The sequence below is a fragment of the Balaenoptera ricei genome, chromosome 2, assembly GCF_028023285.1.
Source record: "Balaenoptera ricei isolate mBalRic1 chromosome 2, mBalRic1.hap2, whole genome shotgun sequence".
Classification (NCBI taxonomy): Eukaryota; Metazoa; Chordata; class Mammalia; order Artiodactyla; family Balaenopteridae; genus Balaenoptera; species Balaenoptera ricei.
In genome coordinates this window covers 34616319-34631220 of record NC_082640.1, presented here as the reverse complement: position 1 = coordinate 34631220, position 14902 = coordinate 34616319, and the positions used below count along the sequence as shown (strand labels likewise).

At 45.0% G+C, this 14902-nt stretch overlaps 1 protein-coding gene across 1 annotated transcript in view; it reads left to right on the top strand.

Annotated features, from left to right (window-relative positions):
* TMC3 (transmembrane channel like 3) overlaps positions 1 to 14902 on the top strand; it is a 45550-nt gene that overhangs the window by 20094 nt on the left and 10554 nt on the right. Inside the window, exons 10-16 of the mRNA XM_059915352.1 lie at positions 3096 to 3243; positions 4617 to 4726; positions 7471 to 7549; positions 9927 to 10172; positions 11016 to 11144; positions 11443 to 11510; positions 13312 to 13440. Coding sequence (XP_059771335.1) covers positions 3096 to 3243; positions 4617 to 4726; positions 7471 to 7549; positions 9927 to 10172; positions 11016 to 11144; positions 11443 to 11510; positions 13312 to 13440 — 909 coding nt within the window. The remainder of the gene's footprint in view (positions 1 to 3095; positions 3244 to 4616; positions 4727 to 7470; positions 7550 to 9926; positions 10173 to 11015; positions 11145 to 11442; positions 11511 to 13311; positions 13441 to 14902) is intronic.

Below are 14902 nucleotides of genomic sequence, written 5' to 3'. Positions count from 1 at the left end.
TTTTATATACAGTAGTATATATAAGTCAATCCCAATCTCCCAATTCATCCTACCCTCCCTGCCCCCTTGGTAACCATGTTTGTTCTCTACATCTGTGACTCTATTTCTGCTTTGCAAGTAAGTTCATCTCGCCCATTTTTCTAGATTCTACATATAAGCGATATTATATGGTATTTGTTTTTCTCTTTCTGACTTACTTCACTCTGTATGACAGTCTCTAGGTCCATCCTCACTGGTTCTTTAAGCTCCACGATTAGTTCCTACAATGCAGAAAGCCTGTCCTGGGGAGTGCTGGAGACCTGGGGGGTGGAGGAAACACCCGGCCCCTGAGAGGAAGCAGGGTGTCGTGGTGGGAAGGACTCTCCATAGGGTGTCAGAAGATGGATTCTAGCCCTCTCTTTGTCATTAACTTCTATGACCCCAAAACTCCCTTGACTTTTCCGGGCCTCCACTTCCTCACTTATGAAGTGAAAGGATGGGACTCCATCCGTGCTTCTCAGAGGAAAGAGAGAACCCACCCACATCAGAATCACCCGCGGGCACTGCAGACGCAGACCTCTTTGGCGCCCACCCTGATTGACTGAATTCACGTCTCTGGGAGTGAGAGACAAGGCTCTACATTCTTAGCAGGTCTTGCAAAGCAAAACTCACAGGTGGTTTTTATGTTCCCTCAAATTTGGAAGCTCCTGCCATGCTAAATGCATTCCAGTTAAAAAACGTTTCATTCAATGATTCATTATTACAAGCAAACAAATCAACAAGAAACCGAATGAATTCTCATCTCTCTTCCACACACAAATCCTGAGTCCTCCTGATTCTGTCAAAACTTGAGGAAAATAGATGTGTAAGAGGTATTCTGGGATATCCAGGATATTATAACAGGAGGTGGAAGGAAGAGGGTGGAGACAGGGGAAAACTAGCATGTGACAGCCTACTTCCCCCGCAAGCCCATCACGGGCATTTTCTGGTGTAATTGCCACAAGGACCAACAGTGCTGGAGGCAGGGAGGGGGGACCAGAAATGCAGGACCTGCCTCAGGAACCACGTGGGTAGCATGACCCTACAAATGATGACAGCGTGATCTGGGGACAGGAGGAAGTGAAGAAGCACTAAGGTGGTGTTAATGGACCTCACTCTCAAGTCTTCCATCTCTGGTGCTCTATGACGCCTTATCTAAAGCTCTCCTCTGCCAGAAGACAAGGTGACACTTACCATTCCATTTGGGAGTGAGTTTCCTCATTGCGCAGAGGAAAGGCTAAGATGCATGCAGAAGGAGATGTTGTGACCTGCCCAAGGTCACCCAGAGGGTGGGGAGGGGGTGGTATACCCCTCGCGTGCCCCTCCAAATCCTCCTGGCCACACCTCTTTCTCCAGCCCTTGACGCCAGTCAGGCTGTGCAGGCTGCCACCGGCTGCACACATGCCCCTCAGAGCCTCCACTGGTACCCATTGCTCACTGCCCAGGGCTCCTCTGAGGCTGCAGTGTGGGGCACCCACAAGGTCCCATCCACATGCGTGCATGCAACCAAAAGACTGGGTGCAACACTGGGAGTCAGTGCTCTGGAGTGGCTCTTGAGCGCCAGGGAACAGAGGTTGATGGTAAACGCTTCTCATTTTCACCCCGGCCGGGCATTTCTGAGATGCCATTTCACAGGCCCCTCAGAAGGCCCTGCAGTTGCCTCCAGCTGTGGCCGGCTCCACTCACACCTCGTACCGCCTGCCCGTCTCTCCGGTCTCACTCCCCAGAACTCCACGCACACTTCCTGGCATCACTTCCCAGAAAAACTCCTCGCAAACACACCTTTGCCTGCGGTTCTGCTTTCAGGGAAAACGGACTGAGACTGACCCCAAAGTCGGAAGCAGATGCCTTAAAGATAAGCCAATTGGAGTCAGTGAGTTTTCCTCCAGGAAGAGTGGGGTTTTTTCAGTTAAAACTGGAAACTTACTGTAAATGCAGTAAGTCCCCTACCTACGAACGAGTTCCGTCCCGAGAGCACGTTCGTAAGTCCAATTTGTTCGAAAGTCCAACAAAGTTAGCCTAGGTACCCAACTAACACAATCAGCTCTATAGTACTGTACTGGAATAGGTTTATAATACTTTTCACACAGATAATACATAAAAAACACAAAAAATGAAACTTTTTGATTCTTACAGTACAGTACCTTGAAAAGTACAGTAGTACAGTACAACAGCTGGCATCCAGGGGCTGGCATCGAGTGAACAGGCAAGAAGAGTTACTGACTGGAGGAGGGAGAGGAGGTGGGAGATGGTAGAGCTGAAGGACCGTCAGCAATAGGAGACGGAGGGCGAGCTGCAGTGTCACTCACGCCTGACGTTGCTGGTATAGGTTCCTTGCTGGAACCAGATGCATGTTCGCATATTTGAAAGTTTTCAACTTGAAGGTTCATATGTAGGGGACTTACTGTAGTAGCATCACGGTTGATTGTAAGAGACCTTCGGGAAGTGAGACCTGGCGAGGAAGGAGAAGCCCGTGTCCCAGCCCCTTTCTTTACTTCTTCCTCCAGCAAATATTTATGAAGTGCTTCTATGTACTGGACCTGTTCTAAGAGCTGAGAATACAGCCGTGAAGAAGACTTTAACAATTGAGCACTTGCTTTCTAGAGGGAACAGACAGATAACGAATTCCAAGTAAATACGTGGTGTAATATCGAAATCATGGTGTGAAATGAGAGGCAGGATCGTACCTCCCCTCCTTTCTTCCTCTCCCTCTCCTGAACACCCGTACTTGAGCTCCTATAACTGAAATGTGCATATGCCACAGGACTCCAATTTTAAGTGGCAAAGCAAAGACTGAAGCCCAAATACTCAGACTCCAGAACGTGTGTGTGTGTGTGTGTGTGTGTGTGTGTGTGTGTGTTTAAAACCCCACTGATGCTGGTGGCTTAGATTTATAACTCACTGTTGATCTCTTAGGAAATGAGGAATTCTGGGGGTGGGGGAAGAACACTGATTCTTCAGGGCAGAGAATCCACTTGGCAGTAAATGTCTTCCCATCCTTCACTGGCCTTTTCTGTGCATCAGGGTGCCCTGTGCAGAGCCCGGTGTATCGTCCTCATACCTGCCTCTCCCCGCAGGGCAGTGACCATCTGCCTGAGGGTCGTCGCCAACATCTTGGTGCTTCTCTCGCTGGCTGGGAGCATCTATCTCATCTACTTCGTGGTGGATCGGTCCCAGAAGCTGGCACAGTCCAAGAAGGAGCTGACGCTCTGGGAAAAGAACGAGGTACCCACACAACAGGAGCTGCCCCTCTGTTTCCTGGGTGTTTCTTAAGTGGGTTCCCTGGAAACATCTCCACGGAAAAATTGTAGTCCTCTTCTTCTAGAGCACGGACTGCAAGAGCTTGGAGCCAGAGTGGCAACACCCAGGCTTGGCTAAATGATTTCACTGGTCTTAATGAGGAAGATTTTGATTCAAAAACACCTTCAGGCATTTGCACAGTCTTTACCTTTGAGTTTTGCTGCTGACTCTGCTTTGCTTTTCTGGCTTCGTGTTTCTTTATATACACGTTTCCAGAAACTGACCTCACCTAGACTTGCATTAGCAACTGCACTGTCTTACATTGCATGTGTCAAAGTTGACCATGTGGGGGTTATTGAACATTTAAGTGGTTTCCATATTTCTAAATCACAAATAATGCTTCCCAAACAGTCCCACACCAATGGCTTATTTTTTAAAAAGCTCTTTCCCCTCCATTTATGGGAATATTCCCATGAATAGAAAATTACCAAGAGGAAGGTTATAAACAATTTTATAATTCTTAATATTTATTGCAAGACTCTTGTCCTGAACACTTGGCTCAATTTACCTGTAAAGATTTGAGTGGTAGAAATAGCACAAATGCTACCTCTCAGACCACTTGTATGAAAATGATTATCATCCTTGGGATTTAAAAAACAAAGTGTGCAGGCAAGATGATACTTATCAATTTATCCTGAATGTACAATAATTTTTCAAAATCTGAGACTGCATTAGGTAATCTCTTCCCATACCTCTTTGTGTTTTACGTCAATTAAGTGGGTTATATATTGATAAATATGGGCTTGTGTGTAGATAGATATTTTAAAGATAAATTCAGAAATTATTTCTTCCTTTAGCTCACACCTCTTGTGTACCAGCTAAGCCTCCTTTTTCATTTGCAGAGAAAGTACATAAGTACAGAGAAACAAGAGCCAGGCATAATTCTCTAGATAATTAATCTTCCATGTGCAGAAAGAATATTAAATTACCTCTCAGCCTTCCCTTTTCTATTCTTAACAGTTACAGTTATTTCCTTCTTCTATCCAAGGTAAGGGAAGTAGATATAGAATGAGATGGTAATTGGAGAAGGTGGCAGAAACACCAGTAAATCCCAAAAGGCATGTACAAGTGTCTTCAGATTAAGGAGTGTTCCTAGAAGGAATAAACCCATGGCAAAGTGGCCTTTTGAAAACAGCTAATTAGCCAAGATTTGGGGGAGGTTTTCCATGTAAGAACTGCATGACCCTCTGAATACCCCCCTCCCCGACCAAACATTAGGCTACAGACCAACTATGAGGTGAGGGAGGCTGGGATGCGGGGCCCTGAGGAGCTCAGTGGGGCACACCCTCTCTTGGTAGGTGAGCGTGGTGGTCTCCCTCGTCACCATGTTGGCACCATCAGCCTTTGACCTCATCGCCGCCTTGGAGATGTACCACCCACGGACCACACTGCGCTTCCAGCTGGCAAGGTATGCCACCCGCTGGGAAATGGCTTGTTGTGGGTTACCCGTCCGGCCACCCACTGTGGGAACTCCGTCCCTCGGGAGCCAGGGCTTGCTTCATTCCCCCCAAAACTTAGCACAGGACTTCCACTATGGCTGCATCTCAAGAAAAGCAGGATACCACAGGAGAGAATGGTGGGAAGAAAGGGGAAGAGGAAGCAGGGAGAGAGGAGGGGGCTGGAGAGGATGGACCAAGAGGACAGGACAGAAGAAACGGGTGAAAAGGTGGTGATGAGAACAAGAGGAGGAAGAGGAGGTGGGAGAGAGGGAGGGGGAGGACGAGGAGAAGAGGGGAGAACAGGCAGGAAAAGCAGATACAAGAGAAAGAGGACCAAGAAGATGATGGAAAGTGTGCCCTGTATTGCTCACGTTGGGTCCCTCAGTGGACTGGCCGTGAGAGGTGAGAGACCCATGCTATCTTTCCAGCCGTGAGATGAACATCATGCTTTGCTAATAATCCCCCAAAACGTAGATTCAAAGCGGTTCTTGTGAGTAAGTCAGGGAGCATCGAGCGCATCGGGACTGTGCTGGGATGGTCAGTGGGTGTGAATACAGGTGGTCAATGCAGATGTGAGCACAGCAGGCGGGGAGTAGGGGCGGGGGACGGGGAGGGGGAGGTCAGAGGGGCCAGCCCCCTGAAACCACACTTCTTCTCTAGCGCTGGCATCATCACTGTCTTCCCGAAAAATCCCCGTCTCTGTTAGGGTGACTGTCACAGAGGGTGGCACTGCCCGAGCCCCGCTGATTCACCTCCCATCCCTCCCGGGTCTACAGTGTTTGGATTGTGCTTTCTCTTGTAATGCTTGATCACATGCCACAGAACAAATTGCCCACAGATCACTTTGGGAAGAATGGTTGTCATTCAGGAGTCGGCAAATGTTTTCCGTAAAGGACCAAATAGTAAATATTTTTGGTTGTGCGGGTCACACGGTCTCTGTGGCTCAACTCTGAGGTTGTAGCACGAAAGCAGCCACAGACAATACATCATCCAAAGGGTGTGGCCAAGTTCCTTGCAACTTTATTACAAAAATAGAAGAGGGTAGGGTTTGGCTAAAAGGCTGTAGTTTGCCACGATCTTGAAGTCCAACTGTCATTTCAGAGATAGAAAAACGTCACTCGAAAGATCAAGGGGTGTGTGGAAGCCCCTCACCCAGGGTAGCTCTGGAAGAGACTCCCAGCACCCCCAGGCTTGAACCTTGGTCTCTGTGCTCTGCTGGGCACCTCCTCTGCTGACCTAGGAGAGAGAAGTGCCGTCCTCAGCAACTCCCTCACGGCAAGCATTGGGGAGGATCGTTTCTATGATTGCATTTGGTCTAACAGCAGTCCTATTATACAGATTGGCCTCGTTATTCTCGTTCAAAACTAGAGAAACAGAGGCTTCAGGAGACTTGCCCCTGATGAATTCAGGCTAATTCTAGAAATAAGAGTAGGATATATTACTTTAGTTCCACTAACTCACCAGCAGACGAAGTTACCTTTTATTCAGGGCACAGTGAGAACCAGAGCCATGCGATACGAAGACGGCAGAAGGTTAAATTCTCTCGGTCCTTCCTTCAGCCAACAAGTGCCAAGTTGACTCTGAGGGTCCTGCCCTGTGTTAGGTGAAGACAGAGATAGAAAGGGAAGCTGAAGGGAATCCCTGTACAGTGCACAGGGAAAGCCAAGATGAGTCAGAATGATGCCCCCGGAGGTGTCGTAGCCCCTGTTTCCCTGCTCACTCCTCCACACTGGTGGCCACAGGTGGTAAACTCTACACCTGAGGAGATGAAGGCCTGCGGGGAGGGGCGACTCAAAGTTCCAATCTGGAGTCTTTTCCTCATGTTAAATCTGCTTTCTCTTTTTCACCAACTGGTACTGGCTTCATGATTCCCCAAGTGCCAACCACTGTCCTATGAGAGATTTGTAAACCTGCCATTTTCCTTTCTCATCTCATTTTCCCAGACATGTTTCTGTTAAGACCCAAGGCTGCAGCCTGGGAAACTCCACGATGTGTTTCCCAAAACCTTCCAACTCCGGGGAAACGGGCATCAAGTCCTGGATCACTGGCTGATAGAGGCTGCTGCGGGCAGGTGCCATCTGCTCAAGGTTGCCCACCTGTGAGCAGGTGTAGATGTGCCCACAGCCCCTCACTGCTTCAGCCCGTCTGACAGGTTCAGCCTGTATTTAGGAACCAGACCACTGAGATCCTGAAATCTCACCCTGCCTCTTTTTACCTGTGTGAACCGAGGAGGTGACTTAAGCCCTCCGCATGTTCAATACCCTTGTCCCTTAAGTGGGGGTTATAATAATATGGACCTCACAGAGCTGTGAGACTCAAATGAGATAATGCCTGGAAAATCACTTTATAAACCAGAAGGCATGACACAAGGACACGTATAATTCACACTACACTTCAGAGCCCCGCTTCCTAAGCTCACACACTGTCTGCTATACCAGTGGTTCTGAAATACTGATCCAGAGATCGGCTATAGTGGAATCACCTGGTAAGGCGATGAAAGGATTCCCGGACCCCATCCAGACCTCTAGAAACAGAGTAGATTCTGGAATTCTGTATTTTTTTTTTTTAATGCCCACAGTCTGATTCTGAAGGAAACCAAGTGTGGCAACCAACAACTGTCTTAGCCAAAACATGGTGGTCACTCCCAAATCGTGGTCAGTCTAGAAGCATGGAGTGGTGGTCTGGTCATTCAAGGTGGGCTTGTGGCTTTCAGGGTCCTTGTGCTGTACCTGGGAAACCTCTACAGTCTGATCATCGCCCTCCTGGACAAAGTTAACAGCATGAGCACTGAGGTGAGTGCTCCATCCTGGGGACGTGCCCAGCCAACCACTGCCCCCACACACACCACACACACACATACACACATGCACATACACACACATATACACATACACACATATACACAAACACATGCACATACACACATATATAGGCATACACACATACACACTTATATACACATACACACGTATATACATATATACACATACACACACATATATACATACACACATACACACATACACAAACACACACACATACACACATATATATACACACATACACATATATATACACATGCACACACATACACACAAACACATACACACATATATACACATACATATTGAATACATACACACATACAAACACACATACACACGCATATACACACATACACACATATAGACATACACACACATACACATACACACATATATACACATGCACACACACATACACATATATACATATACACATACATATTGAATACATACACACATACACACATATAAACACACACATACACACACATATACACATATAGACATGCACACACATACACACGTATATACACATGCACGCACACATACACATATATACATATACACATACATATTGAATACATACACATATAAACACACACATACACACACATATACACACATACACACATATAGACATGCACACGCATACACACGTATATACACATGCACGCACACATACACATATATACATATACACATACATATTAAATACATGCACACATACACATATAAACACACATACACATACACATGCATATACACACATACACACATATAGACATACACACACATACACACATATATACACATGCACACACATATATACATATACACATACATATTGAATACATACACACATACACATATAAACACACATACACATACACACGCATATACACACATACACACATATAGACATACACACGTATATACACATGCACACACACATACACATATATACATATACACATACATATTGAATACATACACACATACACATATAAACACACATACACACGCACATACACACATATAGACATACACACACATACACACATATATACACATACACACATACACACATATATACACATACATCCATATACACAAATACACACATATACACATACACACATATATAGACATGTGCACACACGTGTGCACAAACACATATATACACACATACACATACATACATATACACACATGTTGAATACATACACACACAGATATAAACACACATACACATACACACATACACACATATACACAAATACACACATATAGACATACACACATATATACACATGCACACACAGATACACACACATATGCACATACACACATACACACGTATATACACATACACACACAGATACAGAGTCATCATCAGTGTTGTCAATATCACTGCTAGTATTTGCACTCTGTTCATCATGTTCAAAAATCAGTTCATTTGTGGTCTTCTCAACAAAGGATAGGAAATTTGGTCTCATTTCCAAGATAAAGAAACTGAGGCCAGAATTTATGGCTAGTCAGTGACAGTGCTGGAATGAGAACCTGGGTCTCTTGACTCTCTTTCCTGGAATTCCATCAGGAAAGTTTATCAACAGCTATTGTAAATGATTCCAGGAGAATGGCAGACCATGGGACTAATTTTCACTTAGAAAATCAGGAGAAAGTAAATATCTTATGGAGAGCAGTTCAGAGCAGGCCCCACCATCCCAGCCTAGGGTAGTTTTGGAGGTCATTTTAAACCTGCCCCACCTGTGAGGTTATCCCAAAATGGTAGGGGAAGAGGAGGCAGGGAGTAGGAGGTTTCTTTAGGGTTGTTTGCCCAAGCCATACCTTCCTAGCATCAAATCCTGCTGCTTATAAGACAGAAGAGGCCACAGGGAGAAATGGTTCTGCATCAGGGCTTTGATGTTGCATAGACTGGGTCCTTACCTGCCACTTACTAGCAACATGACCTCGAGCATTTGACTTCAACTAGCTGAGCTTCAATCCCTTCATCTGTAACATGGAATAATCATTCTTACCTGACACTCTTGTGAGAATGAGAAATATAACATGCTGTAACCTAGGACAGGCTCTGACACTTTACCAGGGACCAATCAATGCTATTCATTACAACGCTGTGTTCATTACTGGACCAACTCTAGTCAAGTGGCTATCAACCAAGCTAGAGATAGTGAGAGAGACAGAGAGTTGGAGACAGAGAGAAACAGAGATAAAGAAAGAGAGATTATTCCCAAGCAATGCAGTGATATCCTTGGTGTTCATGATGGATTCTTATTTACACATAACTGGACAACCTTTTCTTCTTCCTTCCCTCTCTCCACAGGAAACTGCTCCCCCAAATAGCACAAGGCATTGGATAGATTCTACCATCTTCTTTGTCACCAGGGCAGCCCCTGGAGAAGAGAAGTGGTCCACGCCTGGGCCTGGGATAGGGCTCAGGAGAAACAGCACTTGGGCCCTGGAACAAGCCAATGTTCTGACTTACACCTCGCCTCTCTCAGAGGCCAACAAGACCACTGCTTCCACCCAGAGTCCGCAAGGCCAATGCTGGGAGACATACGTTGGACAGGTGGCTCCCTCGTTCCCTTATAAAGCCCTTCCATGTCCATTTCATCACTTAATTCTAGCAACTCTCTGAAGTGTCATTATCTCTATTTTATAGAAAAGGAAAATAAAGTTCAGTGGGGGATTAGGATTTTCCAGGTCTCAAAATGAATTATCATAATCAGTGTAAAGACTCAGGCAGTATTAACGATATGCTTGGCCCTGTTCTAAGTGCTTAGTCTAGAATCTTATTATCATCCTTAGAAGCAGAGATGAGGAAACTGAAGCACAAGCGTTTAAGTAACTTGCCCCAAAACACAGATAGTAAAAGCAGAATGAAGGGGACTTCCCTGGTGGTCCAGTTGTTAAGACTTAGCCTTCCAATTCAGGGGATGAGAGTTCGAGCCCTGTTCAGGGAGCTAAGATCCCACATGCCTTGCGCCAAACAAACAAAATATAAAACAGAAGCAATACTGTAACAAATTCAATAAGACTTTAAAAATGATCCACATCAAAAAAAAAAAAAGCAGAATGAAGCCCTAAACCCAGGCATCTGCTCCAAACTCTGTGCTCTGAACCCCTCTGCCTTTCACCTTCACTATATCCCATGATAACACCTCAAGTAGTCTCCTGTGGCTCAGAACCATAGACTTTTTCCCTGGCTTTGTGTAAAGCTGGCCTCAGATATCAAAATTCAAATTAACAAATATTTGTTGAGCAGCCATTATGTGCCAAAAATGGAGTCGCCATTGGAGGGGGCCCAGTGGCTCAAGCCGTGGGAATGAAGAGAGAAGGGAGGACCCCAAGGAAGAGGTGGACCATGGGAAGGGCAGGGCGTGGTGGCATCCAAGGACACCTTGTGTTGCAGGAGATGCTGAAGCTGTCCATCATTGACATGCTCTTCACTGTGGCCAGCATTCTGCTCATAGACTTCTTCCGAGGACTTTTTGTCCGGTACTTAAGTGACTACTGGTGTTGGGACCTGGAGAGCAAGTTTGTAAGTAAGATGCCGTGTCCATTGGGGAAGTTCGTATGGCCAGATCCGTCCTTTCCTGATGGCCAGGCTGGGAAACTGACATGGCTGAGAGAAAATACATGAGGGAAGAGGGAAAGGCTGTACAAAGCTTGAGTTTCCATTTCTTTCTTACATGTACCATTTGCTGGGATGGCCTCACAGACCATGATCTCTACGTATCTAGGCGAGCAAAGAATTCTGTGTATTTGACTATAATGAAGTGGTTTATGCAAAGAAATTTGGAACGTTTTTTAATGCAGAAGTTCGTTTTCTCTTGTAGCCTGAATACGGGGAATTCAAAATAGCAGAGAACGTGTTACATTTAGTCTACAACCAAGGAATGATTTGGTACGTAGCAAAGTTTCTTCTTGCTGTGCTTACATCTAATCTGGGCTAAGATTTTAAGTGACCGAGTCTGGATGGGACATGACCATAATAAACACAGTCCTAAGATTCAAGAAAGGACATAAACAGTTTCTAATTGAACTATTTCACATAGATAGTAATTTCAGTAATGGTTTTCTAAGCATTTTGCAGAAAGGAATGAGGAAGGAAATAGTCCATTTTTAGGCCACTATCGGTCACTGAAACACAAACGAAACTGCACAAGAACCAGTAGAATAAGCTGCTGGGGAAGATTGCGGGGAGGCTAGGAGGAGAGGCTGCTGACTCCCGAGGAGGACTTCCGTCAGTGGCTGTGTCACAGCTGGGGAGCCTGCCTTCAGCAACCCACTCTCCTTCCATACTCTCACGTGGACATTGAGCCCAGGTGCACGACCATCCCCCAGACAGATAGACCCATCCTAGGGGAGGTCTGCTCGCCCAGGGCAACTCCCAGCCAAGGCAATCATGTTCCTAAAGATACTAAAGGCTGAAAGGGATCATCTGATTGACATGGATGTATATGTCCATGGGGACACGGAGGAGAGCTCCCTAACCATCCCTCCATCTCTGGCTTTCCCTACTGGACCACAGAAAGTGCTATTTGTTAAAATACAAGCAAACGACGAAAAAGAAGAAGAACCTGGGTGTCCCATACCTTCAGAAGACACAATCTCTCTTCATAATCATTCAGTAAAATGCAGGAGGAATGGAATATAAAATAATATCGCTTGACTCAAATTCTGTATTCTTAGAGTCCACTTATTTTGAAAAATATTTTCACAAATACAGTACTAAAAATAATACAAAACATTTACTTAACGTTTGCCAGAATGTCGGGCACGTTTTTACCTGTAATAACTGGTTTAATCCTTATAGAAACCCTGTGAGGTAATTAGTAGTATTTTCTCCATTTTAAATATGAGGAAGCTGAGGAAAAGAGAAGCTAAGTGTCTTGCCTGATGTGAGAAACCAGAAGTTTTTTTAAAAAAGAGTTTTACTTATTAAACCTCTCTTTGTATCTATTTTCCTGCTGCTAAATCCAAACTTCACAGGTATTGTATTGAATGAACATCCAGTATAAGCAGACTTAGCCTTAAAGTCAGAAGATCTGGGTTTCATTCCATATTTGGCACTTATTTGCAGGGTAGATATACCTCTGTTTTCCTGGGATGTTATCCCAGATCTGTCACTCTCAAAGGTCTCTCAGTTTGGATGATATAGGGTCACCCTTTTATTAGTCTCTGAGCAAATCACCTAATTTTCCCAGACCCACCTTTCATGTCTAAAAACTTTAGATATTTACCCCTCCTTTTATGGTTGCAGAAGGTTAAATGGGCCAAAATGTATGAAGATGTTTAGCACAAGGTCCAACAAAAGTAGCTCTGCTCCACATAATGTTGATCAAATCGGAAAGTCAGTAATTTATTAACGTAGCCCCACCAACCCCTCTAGACAGGCAAAATCTAGAGCTTGCCCGAAACCGCAGTTATCTATTTGCCTCTTGACCGGAAGAGGGCCTTTCCTTTGCAAAGTGTGAAAAGGCAGAAGACACTTAGCATCCTTGTGCCAAGAGGATATTTTAAAACAGGCTCCCTGCTCATCTGCAGAAGTGACTTGTCTTATCTCCAGCAGGTGGAAGGGTTGGGGTCTCAGATCTCCAGGGGCTTCTTCAGTTCTTTAAGCACAGAGTATAAATCTCAAGCTCTTAGAACCAAGATAGACCAGAGGAGAACAGACGTTAACTGGCCTCCCATTGTGGTTTCAGGATGGGGGCCTTCTTCTCGCCATGTCTCCCTGCCTTCAACGTCCTCAAACTCATCGGGCTCATGTACCTGCGCAGCTGGGCCGTGCTGACCTGCAACGTGCCCCACCAGCAAGTCTTCCGAGCCTCCAGGTCAGTGAGCGTCAAGTCCTCTTTGCAGAGAGAACTCACATCACCCACACTCGCCTTAGCCAGAGTGACCTCCAGCAAGGGGGTCTCCCCAACTCCCTGCCTGTCAAAATCTTGTCCGCCCTCCAGTTGCCTTTCCTGCCTGAAGCTGTTGACAATGCCCCATCCTTCAAATGAATCGTGACTCTTCTTAAGCTCATGCCACATCTTTTACAACTTTTTACTGAAGTTTAATAATCATCCAGAAAGGGCACACATCACAAATATCCGGCTTGATGAATATTCATAAACTGAACACAACTCTGTAACCAGCCCCCAGATGGAGAAATAGAACAAGAACAGCGCCCAGGAGCCCCCTTGTACTCGATTCCGGTCACTACCAGCTTCTAACAGCGTAATTCGTTCCCCTCTCCGCACTGTTTTTTACTTGATATAAATAGAATCACACTCAGTATGACCTCTTTTATTCCTGTCTTCTTCTCAATATTGTGCTTGTGAGAATCACCTCACTGAGGACACACCCCCCAATTTCTTTATCCATCCTCCTGTGGTTAGCTATAATGAATAACACTGCCTTGAACATTCTCACGCATGTCCTTGGTTGGGTACATACCTAGGACTGCGCTTGCTGGCTCACAGGCCACGCACGTGTTCTCCTCTAGTAGACAGCACCAACTATTTTGCCAAAGCAGAGGCGCCCTTTCCACTCGCACCAGCATCATGTGAGAGTTCCAGTTGTCCCATAACCTTGTCAACACTTGTTCTTCTCTGTATTTTTCACTTTAGCCATTTTGGTGAATTCATATCACATTTTGAACACGTTGATTAGAACTCATTTATTTTATTTTGACATAATAGGTATCAATGTGGGTGTGTATCAGTGTCTTTCAAACTTTTTGACAATAACCAGCATGACAGTGTATGTATCTTTCACCTAGTGACCAGTGTAGATGCATATATTCATATATACGTTTTATATATAATTTATATATGAATGTGTATATTCATTGACATCTATGTATGCCTATATATATAAATACATGCATACATATATACACACACATAAATATACATAACACAAACATACATATAAATGGATACACACATATATTTAGTATATATATATGTGTGTGTGTGTCTATACTTATATATAAAGAGAATGTGTGTATATAAATAGAGAAAGGTTTCACAAATTAACACTCACCTACTTAACCACATTGTATGTGCCCTGATATTTTCTGTTCTCTTCTAGTCCAGTCTATTTCATTAGAGAGAGAGAGAGAGCATGCTGGCTGAGAGTCTCAAGGTTAACAGACCATTCATTCTCTTTTCAGGACTGTATACAGTGCTTTGCACACCAAACAGACCTGTGCTGCCCTCAGGGGAAGCCTGGGCAGCCGAGCTTTCAGACCAGCTTAGGCCCCAGGGCCCAGGGCTTACTCAGGCAGACCATTCACCCTGAGCA